The sequence below is a fragment of the Arachis ipaensis genome, chromosome B9 (genome assembly GCF_059453495.1).
Source record: "Arachis ipaensis isolate K30076 ecotype BB chromosome B9, ASM5945349v1, whole genome shotgun sequence".
NCBI lineage: Eukaryota > Viridiplantae > Streptophyta > Magnoliopsida > Fabales > Fabaceae > Arachis > Arachis ipaensis.
In genome coordinates, this window is record NC_142444.1 from 10,423,040 (window position 1) to 10,443,011 (window position 19,972).

At 33.4% G+C, this 19,972-nt stretch overlaps 2 protein-coding genes across 2 annotated transcripts; both read left to right on the forward strand.

Moving 5' to 3' along the window:
- The first annotated feature begins 4,122 nt into the window (after window positions 1–4,122).
- On the forward strand, window positions 4,123–4,710 carry LOC148543708 (uncharacterized). The gene is made up of 2 exons (XM_088498430.1): window positions 4,123–4,506; window positions 4,594–4,710. Exons 1-2 carry the CDS (start codon window positions 4,123–4,125, stop codon window positions 4,708–4,710), a joined length of 501 nt encoding a protein of 166 aa, XP_088354556.1.
- An 11,073-nt stretch (window positions 4,711–15,783) lies between these two features.
- Window positions 15,784–18,588, forward strand: LOC148543709 (uncharacterized). Its single transcript, XM_088500315.1, has 4 exons — window positions 15,784–17,647; window positions 17,742–17,946; window positions 18,049–18,188; window positions 18,272–18,588. The coding sequence occupies exons 1-4, from the start codon at window positions 15,784–15,786 to the stop codon at window positions 18,421–18,423; spliced, it is 2,361 nt and encodes a 786-aa protein (XP_088356441.1). The 3' UTR covers window positions 18,424–18,588.
- Window positions 18,589–19,972: the final 1,384 nt, after the last annotated feature.

Consider the following 19,972-nt stretch of genomic DNA (forward strand, 5'->3'; position numbering starts at 1 on the left):
TTGGTGTGATAGCTATGAATGAAGTATAATCAACGTTATTATTTTTCTATTTTCATTTGAATCTCAATTTGATCACCAAATTATCAATTAACTCATCAAAAAGCTATCGAGATTTTTACTTCATAATTAGACTAACTTAACATACACATCTATGTAGCATATACATATTATTTTTCTTTGATTTATAATGTGCACAAAAATCATGTTAACAAAAAAAAAGTGCGTCAAATTTGCATTTTTTGTAGTGAATTACGACGAAAAATGGACCGGAGACTATTATATCTGACAGAGAAAAATATATATTGGGAATTAATCTGTGTATTAATTTTTTTTTTTGGAATTAAAATGTCCGCTTTTAAAATCTTTAAGGATTGATTTGGATAATTATTCTACTAGAAAATAGACTAGAGACGATTTGTCTGTCGGAATAAAATTTTGAGAATATTTTTTTATATTAATTTTTCTTAAAAACTCAAATATCCGCTTTTAAAATTTTTAGAGATTGGTTTAGATAAAATTTAAAATGCAGTATCTCTCGTTCTTTTTGTTAAAATTTAAAATTTAGTAACTACTAACGCTCGTTATCTTTTTGTTAAAATTTAAAATTTAAATATATGTATAAAAATTAGAAATATTATTTAAATTCATGTATAAAAATTTAGATGAATTATTTAAATTAAACTGATATGATCTAAATCATAATAAATTATATCAATATTTATTTTTAAATTGATCCAAACTATATTGTAAAATACAATTTTATTTCATTGACAGTAAAAAAAATTATAAATATATCTTGTTTTCATTATTAATAAGATACGTTTAAAAAAATTCTAAATTTATTTTGTGAGCAAACGAGATACATGTTTAAAATTTTTATACTATCTTATTGACAAAAAAAATAAGATATATTTATAATTATCTTATTTTTAATATTAACGAGATAAGTAAAAATTATTTGGGTATCTTTATATCTATAAATATTTTATTTTATTTTATTTATTTATAAAAAAAATCCTCATTTATACTAGTGTATTTATAGATACTACTGATTCATTTTATTATTTATTAAATATATGTAGAAATAATAAAAATATAATTTTAGTTGAGATAGCAATTAGTTTATGATTTAATTAAGAGATTTTTAGATTCACATCTTAAAATAATAAAAAAATAATATTTTATATAATAAAAGATATTTTAACAAAGAAAATTACATACCAATTCTTCACCTTCTTCTTATATCTTTATTACATAGAGCATTAATCATTATCATTATACTATTTTACAACATGTAACATTTTATCATAAAAAATATTGATTTAGTGTATTCTGATAGGATTAATCTTAGCATACAAGCGATTAACATTTACAAGTGTTACAAGTTTCGAAATTTACTAAATCCTAAACGCGCTCCAATTTTTACGTACAACTCACGCATTATATAACAGAACATTATATCAATCAAAATCAATTAACGCGCGAATAATATAATTTCTAATTTTCAAAAGATTTCGTTACCTTCTTCGAATCTCTTGCCAAGTTTTTCGTTCTCCTTCTTGCGTTCTTCCCTTGTATTTTCGATCGTTCTTACTTCTGCGTTTATCACTGCTTTGTTCGTCATCATTCACCTCAATTTCTCTCACTGTAACTCTAGCTTCGTTTTATTTCGATTTTCTGGTTTCTGAAATCAAAATCTGAACGAACCTTGAAGATAATGGATGATTCAACCTCAGATTGTCAGCTCGATCAGGGCAAAGTGGATTTTGAATTTGAATCGAACGAAGTTCCTGAGGTTTGATTTAGATTCAGCTAATTAATATTAATATGAATTTGATGCAGTTATTCGTCTATGATTGTCTAGCTGAATAATTCGTGAACATAGACTGTGAAATTAATGCGCGAACATAATCTGTGGATTGAATCTAATGTATTAGTTTTGATTAATTATCTGCAATTTATAGCAGACGCTCGGGTGTAGATCAGAACTTTTTGGGTGTATTTTTAGGAAAGTTTGGGTGTATTTTAGGGGGGAGTTTGGGTGTATTTACAGTTTATGATTTTTCTTGTTATTTTAGTTGATTTGTTGTCGTAACGGGTGTAGATCAGGAGTCCTTGGGGTGTATTTTACTTTGATTGTTATTTTTTTATGAGGTGCAGAAATTATATAGTATTTTCTTGTTTTTAAACATGTTGTATTTCTGCAGCCCCTCTCTGTTATTGATGAGCAGCTTGTTTCCAAGGTTGGAATGACCTTTAAAACCCTTGAAGATACTGCAAAATTTTACAAGGACTATGCCAAAGCTACAGGTTTTTCTACAAGAGTTCGGAGCACAAATAAAAAGGGAAACGAAATTAAGAATCAATTGATCACATGTAGCAAAGAGGAAAAATGGAAATCTAAAATATCTTCGACTGAGAAGACAAATCCCACAGCTGGTTTAAATTGTCCTGCAAGAATTTATATACACACATTGAAAGATGTTGGTGCTTGGATCATTTCAAAGGTCGTGCTGCATTCACACCCTTGCTGTCCAACTCAAGCAGAGATGCTCAAACAGCACAGGGAACTAAGCATGTCCGTTCGTCGTACAATAGAGAATAACGAGGAAGCCGGTATCAGACCAAGCAAAACATTCCAATCATTCGTTGCGGCAGCTGGGGGTCACCGCGAGTTAAATTTTATTGAAAAGGATGTGAGGAATTACATCATGAGAGAAGTGCGAAATGTTTCAGAACAAGAAGATGCAAAGGAATTCGGGAAATATTTATTGAGAATGAAAGAGAAGAATCATAATTTCTTTTTCGAGCTCGAAATCGAGGACGATCAATCGATTAAGCTTGCTTTTTGGGCCAATGCAAGGAGCAGAGCTGCCTTTGAGTATTTCGGAGATGTTATTTCATTTGACACCACATACAATACAAACAGGTAATATGCTGTTCTTGTTTATGCTGCTAAATTAATTTTGTTCTATGAATCTGCTGCAGAGGTGTATATTGGATCTTCCTTGGGTGTATAAATTCATTATATGGATGTACGTAATGATTTTCATTCTACAATGTCGTAATTTGTTTCAGGTATAATTTGGTTTGTGGTTCTTTCGTCGGGGTGAATCACCACGGTCAGTCAATACTTCTTGGATGCGCTTTGATGACAAACGAAGAAATTGAGTCGTTCAAATGGTTATTTCAATGTTGGCTTCGTTGCATGTGAGAAAATGCTCCGAAAGGGTTTCTCACCGATCAATGCACGTCAATGAAAAGGGCTATAGAGGCTTGTATGCCAACAACAATTCACTGTTAGTGTATTTGGCACATCACGAAGAAGATCCCAAGCAAATTAAATGGGTACAAGGGACATGCTGAAATTGAACAAGAATTGAGCCAAGTTGTTTGGAACTCTCATAGTAAAGATTCATTTGATAGGAATTGGAATGATTTTCTGCGGAATTTTGGTCTTCTGGACAACAAGTGGCTTTCAGGTAATGTTGTTTAAAATCTGCAGCAGAGGTGTAAATTGCATGTTTTTTCGGGTGAATTTATAGTCCGTTTTTGGGTGTATTCTACAGATCTCTATGAAGACCGTCATATATGGGTTCCAATCTATTTGGATCACCACTTCTGGGCAGGGATGAAAAGCACACAAAGGAGTGAAAGCATGCATTCATTTTTTAACAAGTTTATTACCCGGAACAGCTCGCTTATTCAATTTGTCAAACAATACGATAATTGCCTTGGAAGCAGGGAACAAGCAGAGAGAGAATCAGATGCTGCAGATTTTCATATGGTCATACCGTGTGCAACCAAATCCTCCATTGAAGCTCAGTTTCAAGATGTGTACACTCATCAAAAGTTTAGGGAAGTCCAAGCACAATTTAGAGAAAAGGCGAATTGCATCACTAGATTAACAAATTTCGCTCTAGGCTATTCAGTATACGAAGTTGGAGAACAAGTTTCCAGCTCAATATTCAACAAGTTTGTGGTTACTTACGACTCAGTAGCAGCCGAGGTAAAATGTTAATGCTTATTATTTGAGGCAAGAGGGACATTGTGCCGTCACGCACTAAGCGTGTTAAGCTTTGAACGAGTAAGCCAAGTGTTATCGAGATATATACTGGAATGATGGAGCAAGAAGGTAAAGAGGCGACACACACACACATCAAGAGCAGCCACGACGAGCCATTGTTGGAGTCAAGAAGCAAGAGGTTTGACGAATTGGTTTTTCGTTCGCAAAATATTTGCGAATTTACATCAGAATCGAAGGAGCTGACTGCAATTCTGCACCGTGCGTACGATAACGTCATAGTTGAGATGGAATCATTGAAAGCCAAAAGGAAGGGGACATCTTCTTTATCTCACAAAGACGCCAACTTGGAATCCGTTAACGAGCTTCAAAGCCCTCCAAGGATTCGAACAAGAGGACATCCAAAAAATAGGCTAGGTTTAAAGTTGGACAAACAGATTGCAAATGCCTCAAAGAAGAAGAAAACGAAAGCTTTAAACGAGGTAAAAGTGATGTTCTTTAAATATGTGGTGATTGAGTTTAATTTTCTCGCTAATAGTTTAGCTAATATGTGAGTTTATTATATTTAGTTAAAACTCTTTGATGCTGCATCAGTGGTGCATCCAAATTCCAGCCAGTATCAAGGACGTGTTATGAATTATCAGTTCAGGAAACCAGCAGCAGCAGATAACTTTTTGGGTGTATAGTTACAGAATATGGGTAAAGCACTGTTTTTTGGGTGTATTTCTGAATTTTCTTATATATATATATATATATATATATGTGTGTGTGTTATGAATTATCAGTTCAGGAAACCAGCAGCAGCAGATAACTTTTTGGGTGTATAGTTACAGAATATGGGTAAAGCACTGTTTTTTGGGTGTATTTCTGAATTTTATATATATATATATATATATATATATATATATATATATATATATATATATATATATATATCACAATCTGCTGTTTATGTTAAAAAATATTGTTTGTTTTTTTTTACTACGATTTAGGGTTTTAGGGTTTAGGATTTTAGGGTTTTAGGATTTTAGGGTTTAGGGTTAGGGTTTTAGGGTTTAGGGTTTAGGGATAAAGCATTAGTGGATAGAAGTCTGGTGTATATTTAACTTTCCTTGGGTGTAAAATGAGATCTTATGGGTGTAAAAATCAATGATTTGGGTGTATAGTAGGTTGGTTGGTTTAGGGTTTAGGTTTTAAGAGTTTTAGGTTTTAGGGTTTAGGGTTTATGGTTTTAAGGTTTAGGGTTTAGAGTTTTAGGTTTTAGGGTTTTAGGGGTTAGGGTTTAGGGTTTTAGGGTTTAGGATTTAGGGTTTTAGGGATAAAGCATCAGGGGATAGATGTTTGGGTGTATATTCAACTTTTTTTCGAGTGTAAAATGTCAGGTTATGGGTGTATATTTGGTTTGATATTTTCCTTCATATTATAATACCTATAATTCAGACATTTTGAATACAGTAGAGAGAGTTTTACTCATAATTGGCAAATTTTTACATCATCTGTTCAATTTCTTACAAGACTATATAACAGTTACATTAATCAGTATCAATATCATTAGAATCTATCTGACAATATGGACTCAATAATAATGAGGATGGCTTGGACAGTCTTATTGCATTACTTCCCCTAATGGCTTCAGCTTTGTCTTTATTCATTTCATGTAATAGAATCCGGGAAGCATATTCTACTCTAAAGTGGTCCACCTCGTCCTATAGTTAAAAAGAATATTCTGTTTAATCAACCATGTTAATTGAGTAAAGTAATACAGAGTTTTTTAGTTTTAAACACATTTACATGGGTCCAATTGTCCCACTCATACTTCAACCTTTTAATGTTTTCGGGCTGAATTATCTCAAGCCACTTCATACGTAAATAGCACAGTCATAGCTGAAAACCAAGAAAATAAATTACAAATTACATATAGGAAAGTTTAATTTTCAAAGTGAAAGATTTATATCTTGTCTTTTGGCCTGAGATGTTAATATATGACGGTTCAATTTCCTTGTCATTGTCCCTTCTCTTCAGAGGTGCCCCCAGCATATACTCTAATTCGTGAAATTACATATCCCTTAAAATACAAAATAAATCAGTAATACATGAATAAATTTAATAAAGAAATAACCCAAAGGAGCACAAACTTACACCTTATATTGAACAGAAATACACCCAAGTATTAAAATATAGAACACAGAACCAACTTACAATGAATGTATTTAGGGTCGTTCTCTCATCGGACGGAGATGTCGTGTGATATGGGTCGAGTATATAAAATTTCTACTTTCTTGTATCAGCCAACCATAACCACCAATGTTGTGAATGGCAAACAGGTACAAAAATATGAAGTATGTTCAAATTGAACACTGTTTTAATTTATTTGGCACATAAGTAAAGAATGGTAATAAGAAGTTTTAGAAATGAAAACTTACATAACGATGCAATGCTAATTTTTTTAAGGTCCAAGAAGGGTATAAACATTGGGTAGTCTTCCATCCTGAATGGCTTATTGGTTTTAGGCCGTAAGAATACCCTTTCTGGATGATTTGCAATGGCCATGTTCTGCAAAAATTGTAAACCACCAAATGAATACTAAAAATACACCCAAATGAATGCAGAAAATACACCCAAATGAATAAACAACTTACACCCAATTGAACATAGAAAATACACTCAAATGAACACATAAAATACACCCAATTTAAGACATAAATACACCCGAAGGAATGCAGAAAATACACCCAAAATTCGTTGAAGCAACCCTTACCACAATATCAGGGAGAGACAGTATACTTCTTCTTGAAACCTTTTAATCTTTTCCTGGTTTAGGATGAGGCACATGGCAGAGAAAATCTAGAAAAAGATGCCGAAATCAATTTACATCAATCAGCATTGCAGTTAATTTTGGTGATAAAAACATTAATGTTATTGTAATATTACCTCAATTTCTATATGCGTTTCAGCTGCGAGTGATGCAAGGTGGACTTTTGACAAAATATATCTATCTTGGGCTTGGAGTGTGCACACGGTGTCAAACTCATTAGTTAGTCCATTTCCGTATGTCTTCACTCGTATGGCCCAGATGTAGCATTTCTCTTTCATGTCAGCCATATTTTCATTCATCCTCGCAGGAGTTTCAAACTTCTCGAAACTCTCTCCGCCACTCTCCTTTCGAATCTGTGGACTTTTTCCTTTTGTTGTCACCCCACCACTTGCAATTTTTTCTACCAGATCCCCTAATTGTTCTAGCAGTTTTGGGGTTTCAGGAGTTTTTGCCCTCTCTCCATCTTGCGTTGCCGCCCCCTCCTGCGTTGCTGCGTCTTCTTGGCTTGAATCAGTCAAGCCAAGGCTAAATGATGGCATCGGACCTTATTTAGGAACGTACAATGCTGTCTGTGCCATCATCATCAGCGCAGCAACGTCTTCTGGGGCTAGATTACTGCGTGATCATGTATAACGTATTATAAGAATAAAAATATATGAATGATAACGAAACATTGATTTTACTCTGATGAACTTACATTTTAGATGGAGCTGGTGGAAGCGTGGGTGTGCTTTCTTCAGGTTTTTCGGGTGGTTTTGGAGTGCTGCAGGGTTACATAAAATTAATCATGTTATAAAAAAACTAGTCAGGGATTAGTCATGAAAATATATACCCCAACAAAGATCATATACACCCCCCAACAGGGACAATATACACCCAAACTGTAACCAAATACACCCCAAGACTATTCCTTACCTTTTTGTAGTTCCTTCAGGGGTTGGTTCAATTTCTGGCACAGGGGTTGGTTCATTTTCTGTCATAGATATTTGTTCAATTTCTGACACAGTAGTTGTTTGGGACAGTGGTAGACAAACTTGAATCAAAACTCTAAACAACAAGAAAAATAAAAGGTTAACAAACCCCCCAAAAATAAAATGGTTATAAGGTTGAAATTTTCTTGAAAAACTCACATTGAAAGCGCTTCGGTTTGCGACTGTGTCTCTACCCGCACAACCATCATGTTCTCTTCAGCTGGCTCACTGGCTGATTCTACAACCAGACTCAACCTAAAATACACCCTAAGAAAGTCAAAAATACACCCGAAGGATTCAAAAGAAAGACAAGCTTTGTTTTTTGAGAACTTACATACTTCTAGTTTTTGCTTTTTTTTTCCTGCCTTTTTTTTTCTCGAATAAAACACTAAAGGGCTTTTTTTCTAAAAAAAAAAATACATACAGAATTAGAAGTAGAAGGTAATAAAAGAAAAAGCAACAGTTATTTGAAAGAGAAATTACATGCTCTCCGCCGGTTTGTTTACGCTACTTTGATCTGTGTGTCCTTGAGACGAAGGATCATTACTTCCTAAGTTTACGTCTGATATTCTAAACATAATAGAGTACATATTATTCACAAAAAATACCATACTGTTAAATCAGGATAACAAGATTTTATCAAATAAATCTTCTTACGTTTCAGATGAGACATAGTGAGCTTCCGTCGATCGCATGTCAGCTTCCTTCTCCCTGGCAAACAAGAAACAATTACTAGCAAAGAGAACACCTTAAAATCTGAAATATACACCCCAACAAGACATACCCCTGTGCAGTAGATTTTTCATTCTTTTTCCTTAAGAATTCATCTAATTCTTCAGTTCCAATTTCAGATCTGACAGTACATGCATAAAAGAACATGTTAACAAATATAATTTTGATGATTGACGGTAATATAGCTTACAAAGTTCTGTACCCATGATAGGATTTAGCTTGCTCAGGAGATGAATCCTCAACAATGACCTTTTTCTTTTTGTATTGTGTCCTGGGGGAAAAAATAAGTATGAATCAGAAATATAAAATTAAATTGATCATAAAATACTACCCAAAGAAGTGCTTACTTTTGTGGTGTTCTCTGAGTCTTTTTCATTGTTTTTTGCCTCTCTACTAGTGATGATTCTTCGCTTCTAAAAGTTAATAAGAGACGCTCTGTTAATACATGAAATCTTGATAATAAACCCAAAGGAAAACAGTAATAATTTCAGACATTACTCATCATTTGATTCAGATTCTGAATCAGAATCCTCCTGAATCTTCTTTCTTTTTTTGGACTCCATTCTAGAAGGCAAACAATCATTATTTAAAAACATACTAAAAGGGACAAAATACACCCAAATGAATGCACAAAATACACCTAACTGGATAAACAAAATACATCCAAGTATGTTATTTACTTTTTGACTTTTCGGGTGGGTTGTTTCCTTGTTGAATCCTCTGAGTCTTCTTCAGTCTCAGATTCAGAGGTAGAATGGACTTCACTTTCAGTTGTTTCAGTCTCAGATGATGATGATGAACTTGCCTTCCTTTTTTTGTTTTTTTGGTTTTTTGTTTTTTTTTCTTTATTTCTTTCATTTTCTCCTTTGTTTCGGCCATCTTTACAATTCCCTGAAACATTAGAAATGTTAGTTAACAGCATTCAGGTAAATAAAATACACCCAAGATATTTTGTTCACTTACCATATGTTCCTCCATTTCTGCCCTCATTCTTTCAACTAACTGCTCTCTAGTCCAGTTGGCAATCCAGGGTTCTGGAAGTCTTTCTTCCCCCTTCTTGTCTTTATGTTTTGATAGATTGAAGTAAACTATCATCAGGACAAACAGGTAGCCGTCAATTGCCTTTTTCTTTTTCAGATTGTAATCTGTTATTCCCTTGATGATAAAATTCAGAACATGTGCTCCCCAGTTCCCCTTTATTATTGTGTCCATCTTGAAAATTGGTACCAGGTGCACATGGGAGATTTTGTTTATTGTGGTTGGTAACAGGAACACCATCTGTATATAGAGGATGAAAATCTTCTTGAACATGAGGCGATCCTGTTCATTATCAACACCAATAGCCATCATCTCATCTGTTAGATTTTTGAGGGTCTTCCCCTGTAATCTTCTAAAAATTTGTTTGTTGTCTTCAAAAAGATCCTTATAATTGACTTTTTGAGGCAGTAGATCTCATACAAAAAGGGAAACAACATTGTATGAAAATCACTTGAAATACACCCAAGCATCACTTGAAATACACCTCAATATGGCTCATATACACCTATGTTTGTTACGAGTTACCTGACGCGTTGATGCCAAGCGCAGCCCCTATTATTCTTGGTCTTACTTTAAATGAACCGTAGCCGATTTCGAGTGTGTTTTTCCCTAATTTAAAGAAGGTAGCCAACTCCTTTAATATTTTGTGATGCACCCTTAGCAGCGGGATGTGCATCAGGCCACCAAACCTCAAATCCCTAACAGTTGCTTTCTTCTCGTCTCTCATATTTCTGAATTTCTCACTCAACAGATGGGTTGTACACTTTAGGTCCTTGGTTTGCTGTAAACAAAGCAAAATTAGAGTTAGATATATTTCTATTATGAAAAACTGATTTGATCCAAGACATATATTTGTTCTTACATTTTTTGCAGCTTGGTTTTTGCCTTCCATTTTTACTGCAATGAAAAAGAGATGCTGTCAATATATAAAAAATACACCTATGTGTCAGTCAGATACACCCATAGATCATCCACATACACCCAACCCGATTTCATAAGTATTTAATGAGATCAGTTCAAAATGATATTCAATTCACTCAAACATGGATAAGTATACAAGCTCAAGCAATATTACAATGTCAAGCAATATACACCCAAGGACAAGTAATATTAGAACAGTTGCAACAGTTGAGTATATTAAATTATATGAGTTCAGAAATATATACTGAACAAATTACGCGATATACACCTAACAATCAACCATATACACCCAACACATTACGCCATATACACCCAACAATCAACCATATACACCCATATAAATTACGCCATATACACCCAACAAATTAAGCAATATACAACGAAAAATCAATTACGAAAAAAACTAGAACAAGAAGAATAGTAAAACCTAGAACCACTTAGAAGAACAGTAAAACCTAGAGGAACTTAGAAGAAGAGTAAAACCTAGAATAAGAAGAACAGTAAAAACAGTAATATGAGATTTAGAACAAGAAGATCAGTAAAACCTAGAAGAACATAGAAGAACAGTAAAACCTAGTTCTTCGATTTCGAAATCAGAAATAGAAATGTGGAAAATCTATAAGATGAGTCATACAGTAACGTACCTTGAATAATATTTCTTCGTTTATTCTGGAGATTGTTGATGGAGAGTTCTATCTTTTGTTGATGGTTTCTGCTAATCTTCGCGACGAGTTCGAACGTCTCTTTAGTTTGGAATGTTCCTCGAAACTTGACGGTTTGTGTTTTCTTCGAAGGAGAAGAGGAAGAGTGCGTCATAACAAGCGCTTTTTGCGAAGCGTAACCGTTGAGTGAGGCGCGTGGGATTGACGCTCCATTCAAAGGGAGTGAGTGCATGTGGATTATTTCTGGGCTGGGCCAACTTGTAATGCTTGTAAGCCTTATTTGCTTGTATGTGTAGCAGGCCCCATTCTGATATTAGTATCATAGTTATCAAAATCAAACTGAACGAGTCGGTTCGACCAAAAAACTGATAAACTGGAATTAATACCGGTCCGGTTCAAGTTTAGGACCGCCTAAGGCAAAAAGCTGGCACGAACCGCTTAGGTCGCAGTTGAAGAGAAACCTACCATGGTGCTCCATATGCTCGATATGGCCAACATGGGGTTGGAACTCCTTCGCTCTAGAATGCAACAAGGATGATTCTACCGCCTAGTTGCGGTGCTTCTTACTAATTTATGTACAAATTATAATACATATAGCAATCTTTTATTTTATTTATATTCAACATATTTTAATTATAAAGTCACTTATTTTTAAATCAATTATATTTTATTTAACTATAAATTTTATTAAATATATACAAATTAAAAAGATAAATACAAAAATTTTATTAATCATAATTTATTTTTTCTTTTCATGATTATATGATATATATCTATTAATATCTTTTTTTTAATAAATTATATAATAATGGGTGTAAAGACTCACATGCAGTTATTTTCATATAAAGTTCATAGTTGAAAATTGTCTAACGGTTCTTAAATATCAACTTCACATAAAAACAACTATATGTAAATTTTTACCTATAATAACATAATAATAAAATAAATATAAACTAATTAATAAAGTATTAAAATTTGAAAATGATAATTATTTTTACAAAGACAAAATAAAAGTACTTATAATAAAAAATAATTAAATTTTATATATTTATTTAATTATACTAGGTTAACCGGTTCGACCAATAACTCACCGGTTGAACCAATAACTCAGTGACCTAGTAATCTGATCGGTTCGATCACCGGTTCGATTCTAATAACTATTATCAGTATGCTTGTCTCTCTCTTCTCTATTTATTTTACAAAAATATTTTTTTTTATAATTATATAAAAATTAGCATTTAATGAATAATTATAGTAATTGTTACTTATTCTAATTGTCAATTATACATAGTTAACATTTATATGATATTTACATTGTGTTAAACAAATGTAGAATGGAGAAGACGACATATGTCCAATTCTGCTCAATGTCCGGTTTGCAATGCAGCAGATGAAGATATTCTCCACATGCTTAGAGATTGTCCGTTTGCCAAAGCGGTTTGGAACTTCTTCAAGGCTCACGACATTATTACAGATTTCTTCAACATGACTATTAGAGATTGGCTCTTTGCCAATTTATCTAATGAAACTGATTGGTCATATATTTTTGGAGTGGCAAGCTCATGTCTTTGGTTCTTCCGTAATAAATATATTTTTGAAGGTAAGAGGATGCACCCAACAGCAGCTTTTGAAGCTATCAAATCCCGTGGAAAAGAGATGTTGAGCGTTATGAGGAAAAGCTCCCAATTGAAAAGGAGTCATACTTTAGCTAGAAGCATGATAAAATGGTATCCCCCTGTAGAGAATTGCATGAAGTTGAACATGGATGGATCATTTTTCAAGCGAGAAAACAATGCAGCTTGTGGAGGAGTGTTTCGTAACCATCTTGGCAGATTTGTTGTTGGCTTCTCTTGCAATTTAGGTAGCTGCTCCTTCACATAAGCTGAGCTCTGGAGCATTGTAAAGGGTCTGCACATTGCGGTAGCAAATAAATTCTCTCGTGTTCTCATTGCTTGAGTCTGATTCGGCCATGGCTATTAATTTTATAAGAGAATGTTGTACTAATTCTCATCCTTGCAAACCTCTCCTTGATGATATAAGCTTGTTAAGTAGCCGCATTCATAAGGTTGAATGGAAGCATACCCTGAGAGAAGCGAATACTGTAGCTGACACTCTTGCCAAAAAAGGACAGCATCTTCCTCTTGGTCTTCATCTATTTGATACTCCGCCTCCTGACATTAGGAATTCTCTTTGGTTAGATAGTTATGGTTCTCTAAGAGCGAGAGGCTCTTGTTAGTTTCTATTTCTTTTCTGTTTTTTTGGGGTCTTTGACCTCCCTTTTCCACAAAAAAAAAATATATATGCTGACGTAGCAGATTTTGATATCAGTATGATTGACTCTCTTTATTTCTTATTTAATTATGAAAAGTATCAATTTCAAATAATTATATTTATTAGTATTTAATAATTAATTATAATAAAATTTATCAATAATTATAATATTTTATATTATATCTTTTTAGTAATTATAATAATTCTTTCATATATCTCTGCATCGAGAATGGCTCTTGCTCACTCGCTGAGCAAGGGATTCCAAAATGGGAATGTCTTTCATCTCTGCCTCAGTGAGCGGTGGCTGGACAAGATCGTAGTGAAATCGCAGTTTTTCTAGCAACACTTTAGAGGGATTTAAGAGTGAGCTATGCCATAGAGGAAGTCTTTCAATCATGATAGGCTCAGTCATCGATTGAGTCGAGCTAGGGTTCGAATCTTCCGACCACACGCCCTAGCATAGCCTTTCCCGTAGGAACATCCACAATGGATCCAGTGCGTTTGACAAGATCTCCTTCTAGAGTATCATATATAAAGTGTTATATTTTCTCTTCATGAGTGTAAATTCCATAGGCATAATTTTTTGTTTTGTTTTTTAATTTTTTTTAACTATTTTATTTTCATACAACAATAATGCATTTTTTGTTTTTTTTTTTAATTTATCGAAATTGATCATTTTTTATTATTGAAAATCCTGTGATTAGTTTTTTTCAATGTTCTGAAAACCGGACCGGACCGGCCGGTTCAACCGGTTTAACCGCAAACCGGCACTGCAAGCGGTCCGGTCCTTATCTGAAAACCGCAGAGGGAAGAACCGTTCAAGAACCGGCGAACCGGTCAAAAACCGGCCGGTTGGACCGAACCGGTGACCGGCCGGTTATGCATCTTTCACTAAACGACGCCGTTTTGCGTTTTAAAAAAAAAATAAAAAAAACAAACCCGACCCGACCCGCCCGTGAAGCACCCCCCCTTTCTTCCCCCGAGCCCCGACCCCATTCATTCATCAATCATCATCTCCAATGGAGAAGAAGAACCCTAGCGGCGCTGCCTGAAGCCCTGTCGCCATCCCTCGCCGCCGTGGTGTCGCCATCCTCAGCTCCAGCAACCCTCCAATCTCCGGCGTCTCCTGGTTCCTGCTCATCTTCATCTTCTCGTCGCCTGGTGCCCTCAATTTCGATCGTCCTCATCTTCTCAAGTCTCTCATCGGCGGTCCTCAACGGTCAACACCGGTAGCCCTCCATCGACCCCAGGTGAGTGAACTTAGACCTCTGCTCATGTTCTCTTTCTCTCTGTCCTCAATGTGAACTGAACTTAGACCTCGGCTTAATTTTCTGATTTCAATTTCTGATTTCAATTCCTGTGAACTTGCTCTTTGTCAACTGTGCATTTTCTGTGAACTGAACTGAACTGAACTGCATTTTGCCATTTTCTGCACTATTTTGTGAACTGAACTGTGCATTTTCTGCTCTGTCTTGTAGCTTAATTCCTCTTTGTTGCACAATTTCTATTTGTTGGTCAATTTGTGTTTGGTCCTCTGCTCTATTTTCTGCTCTATTTTGTGAACTGAACTGTGCAGCTCAAGTTGTGTTCGGTGGACTTGCTCTTTCAATTTTCTGATTTCAATTTCTGATTTCAATTCCTGTGAACTTGCTCTTTGTCAACTGTGCATTTTCTGTGAACTGAACTGAACTGAACTGCATTGTGTTGTGTTGTTTAAATTTCATACATGTTTTATTAATTTCAGTTATGAACTGAACTGAACTGAATTGCATTGTGTTGTGTTATGGACTGAACTGAACTGCATTGTGTTGTGTTGTGGACTGAACTGAACTGCATTGTGTTGTGTTGTGGACTGAACTGAACTGCATTGTGTTATGTTGTCAATTTCTGATTTCATTTTCTGTGAACTGAACTGAACTGAACTGCATTTTCTGTATTGTGTTGTGTTGTTTAATTTCATACATGTTTTATTAATTTCACTTATGAACTGAACTGAACTGAACTGAACTGCATTGTGTTGTGTTGTGGACTGAACTGAACTGCATTGTGTTGTGTTGTCAATTTCTGATTTCAATTTCTGTGAACTGAACTGAACTGAACTGCATTTTCTGTATTGTGTTGTGTTGTTTAATTTCATACATGTTTTATTAATTTCACTTATGAACTGAACTGAACTGAACTGAACTGCATTGTGTTGTGTTGTGAACTGAACTGAACTGCATTGTGTTGTGTTGTCAATTTCTGATTTCAATTTCTGATTTCATTTTCTGTGAACTGAACTGAACTGAACTGCATTTTCTGTATTGTGTTGTGTTGTTTAATTTCATACATGTTTTATTAATTTCAGTTATGGAAGATAGTATTAATCAAGAAGCAACTGCTGATAACAATGCTTCTGTGAATAATAACATGTCTGCCGATACTCCTATTCTGAATGATGAGGCTAATCCTAATTCCCGTAGTGCTAACGATAGTCATTCACAAGGTTCTTCTAACCTTAGGGGAAAAACAGATTTAGCTTGGAAATATGTTGCTCTACAACACGTGAATGGAAAACCACAATATCAATGTTTATTTTGTCTACAAGTTTTCAATGGAGGTGGAATTCACAGGATGAAGAAACATCTAGCAAAGATTACTGGAGACGTGAAAAAATGTCCTAAAGTTCCATATGATGTGGAAAAACAGATGGAAAGTTTGTTGAAAGATATTCAGGCCAGCAAAAAGAAAAGAAAAGTAAGTTTTGGTGAAGAGGGTGGTGATGAGGTAGAGGATGCAATTGATGAGGCAATAGCTCAAGAAGAACAGGAACAGCAGCGTACCTCGAGTCAGCAAGGAGTTGGAGGCGATCCAAAGAAAAAAGCCAAAGTCATTCCTCCTATGTTTGCACCAAGAACAACTCCAGGAGCTCAACCAAGTATTAAAAGTGTTATGCAAAACAAAGAGGCGGTACACGAGGTTGATAAACGATTTGCTCGGTGGCTTTTGGATTGTAAAATTCCATTTAATGCTGTGATGTCGCCATATTTCCAAGATATGTTAGATGGTGTTGCTGGTATTGGACCTGGTTACAAGGGGCCTTCTTATGATAAGTTAAGGGTTCATTTGTTGGCTGATCTTAAAAGAGAAAGTCAACTGCTAGTTGATAGTTATAGGAGTGCATGGAAGGAAACTGGATGTACCCTCATGGCTGATGGTTGGACAGATCAAAGACAAAGAACATTAATCAATTTCTTGGTGTATTGTTCTAAAGGTTTGTGCTTTCTGAAATCAGTAGATGCTTCCAGTATGGTAAAAAATGCTTCACACTTGTGTACTTTGTTTTCTGAGGTGATTGAATGGATTGGCCCAAATAATATTGTGCATGTTGTGACTGACAATGCAGCCAATTATGTTGCTGCTGGTAGGCTTATCAATAGAAAATATGATAATATCTATTGGTCACCATGTGCTGCTCATTGCCTTAATCTTATTTTAAAAGATATAAGCAGCATGGCGCATATTTCTAACCTTGCAACTCGTGCTTCAAAGATCACAGTATTTGTGTACAATCATACGGTTTTCTTATCTTGGCTAAGAGAAAGACCTAAGTGGAGAGAAATTGTACGTCCTGGTGCAACCCGGTTTGCAACTGTGTTTATTACATTGAAGAGCATCTTTGACCGTAAAAAGGAGTTGCAACAATTGGTTGTAGATTCAATTTTCACTGATCACAAATTAGGAAGGAGTGCTACTGGTAGAGCTGTGAGTGCTATTATTCTGGATGCAAAATTTTGGGACGATTGCTTTACTGTATGTAAACTTGTGAGCCCTCTGATTTACTTGCTGAGGGTTGTTGATGCTGATGACCCCCCATCTTTGGGGTATGTTTATGAAGGAATGCTAAGGGCAGAAGATGCAATTAAGGAGATGTTTAGGCAATCCAAGACTGCATATCAGCCGTACACAGATATTATCAACTCAAGATGGGACAAGCATTTGAAGAAAGATCTTCATGCGGCAGCTTACTTCCTGAATCCTAAATTCTTTTTTAATGAAAATTATAAAGAAGCACCTGATGTTATGCGAGGTTTGCTTGATCTTGTTACCTTGTATTGCAAGTGTAACAATTTGGATTCAGTTCAGGCAATGAAAGAAATACATTTATATAGAGATCGGAAGGAAAGTTTTGATAGACAAGAAGTTATTCCAGCTGCATCTGAACTTAAGCCTGGTAAGAATATGGTTGAATATTTGTTTTAACTTGTTTTATGCTCCTATGTTCTTAATTAATATCTTATAATATGTTATGGTTTTATAATTGGTAGATGAATGGTGGAGGTTATTCGGAGGCTCTGCTCCATGTCTACAAAAGATAGCTGTTCGCATTCTTAGCCAAGCATCTGCTTCTTCTGGGTGTGAGAGAAATTGGAGCCTTTTTGACCAGATTCATACAAAAAGAAGAAATAGATTGGAGCATGATAGACTGAATGACATTGTTTATGTTACCTATAATTTGCGTCTTAAATCCAGGTAATATATGTTTCATGAAATACTATATTGTTTCATTTGTAATCTTTATCATAATAAATTTGTAAATTATTAAATCTCCATATATTGTATTTAACTTTTTAGGAAGGAAAAAGAAAAAAGAAAGCAAAAGACACAACATGATCCAATTGATTATGAAAGTATCAGTCAAGTTGACTTCTGGGTGACTGAAGAGGTTGTAGAGAAAGAGCCTGATCTTCCTAGTAATGTGGATGACTTATTGCGTGAGTATAGTATATTTAGTTTCTAATGATTTATTAGAATCTTGTTAGTTTATAATATAATGATAACATTTCTATTTTATTAGGTGAAATTGATGCTGATTTATATCAAAGTGGCGGTGGTAGTAGTGGTCTTTATGCTGCATCTCTTTCTTCTGCTAATCAGGGTGGGAATGAAGGTGAAGATCATCCCACCGAAGCAGATTTGCAACAAGTTCTTGCGGATTTTGATAATTGATAAACCATGATGTTGGGATTTAATATTTACATATGCTTTTATTACTATTTAACTTTTGAGTTTGGATTTTGATAAGATCATATGTATTTGGTTGATGATATTTTATGTAGTGTTTTTAATTTCGAAGATATTTTAAGATTTGTATCAGACTATAATTATATTTTAGGATGTGTATTTATAATTTATTTATTATTCTACTCTAAAACGGTTTTTTCGGTTGAACCATCGGTTGAACCGGTTAGACCAGTAAACCAGTGAACCAGTGACTAGAGCGGTTTGATGACCGGTCCGGTTTTCTGAACCTTGGTTTTTTTAGGTAGTTATTTTAAGATTTTATTTTCTAATATATTAGGTATGATTTAGTTTGATGTTTTTTATTATATTATTAATTAATAATTTTTTTTATAATCTTAAAAGTACTATACTTATAGAAAGAACATGGATATTGATATATAATTATAAAAAGATAATATTTATATATTACTAAAGTTAAAATCTGTGTATTATCTTTGTAAATCAATTAATGGTAGCAATTTATATGATTATATTATTAGGAAAAAGATAATATTCTAATTTACTATTAATAAAACTTAATGTAAATTATATAAATTACACTATAGTTGTACAAAATTATTTGTTTTTAAATTAGAGAATCAAATTATTATGTTATTAATTAATAATTTATTTTCTAATTTTAAAATTATTATAATTAAATGTCTAGACTCTAACTAAATGATAAAATATTAGTCTATTAAACATTATTTTCCAATTGAATTTTGAAAATAAAATAATATTTTAAATTTTTTGTTGTTGAAAATTCTATAATTAGTTTGTTTAAAGTAGTTATTTTGAAATTTTATTTTTTGATATATTGGATATAATTTTATTTTGATACTCTTTATTATATTATTAATTAATATTTTTTCCTTAATCTTAATAGTATTCTACTTATGGAAGGAACGTATATATTAATATATGATTATGAAATTTTTTTTTTATATATTATTAAAGTTTAGAATGTGTGTAATAATAATGCTTTAACTCAATTAATGGTAGGAGTGTATTTGATTATATTATTAGAAGAAATATAATATTCTAACTTATTATTAATTATAATGAATATAAATTATACTGCATTCATACATAATTATTTGTTATTAAATTAGAAAATTAAATTATTATATCATTCATTAATATTTTTTTTTCTAATCTTAAAAGCATTATAACTAATTGTGTAGACTCACCTTAAAGGGATAAATACGTTGATCTCATTATTTGTTTATTTTTTATAATTATTATGATATTTGTTTCTTGATATATTGGGTATGATTTTATTTTGATACTCTTTATTTTTTTTCTATTTATGTATGAGTATTCTGAGAGCATACAACTATATAACTAAAAATATATATTTTTCAATATATCAAAAAAAGAATATTTTTAATAATATTAAATTTTTTTAAATTTTTTTTATACAAAATCGTAAATAAAATATTTTTTCATTATGCAAATAATGAAAGAAAATAAGATAAAATTATCATTAAATAAA

Coding starts and splice junctions, on each gene's coding strand:
- LOC148543708 (XM_088498430.1), top strand. CDS start 4,123: ATGGAGCAAGAAGGTAAAGAGGCGACACACACACACATCAAGAGCAGC. Junction 4,507..4,593: donor AAACGAAAGCTTTAAACGAG/GTAAAAGTGATG, acceptor TATTATATTTAG/TTAAAACTCTTTGATGCTGC.
- LOC148543709 (XM_088500315.1), top strand. CDS start 15,784: ATGGAAGATAGTATTAATCAAGAAGCAACTGCTGATAACAATGCTTCT. Junction 17,648..17,741: donor TGCATCTGAACTTAAGCCTG/GTAAGAATATGG, acceptor TATAATTGGTAG/ATGAATGGTGGAGGTTATTC. Junction 18,189..18,271: donor TAATGTGGATGACTTATTGC/GTGAGTATAGTA, acceptor CTATTTTATTAG/GTGAAATTGATGCTGATTTA.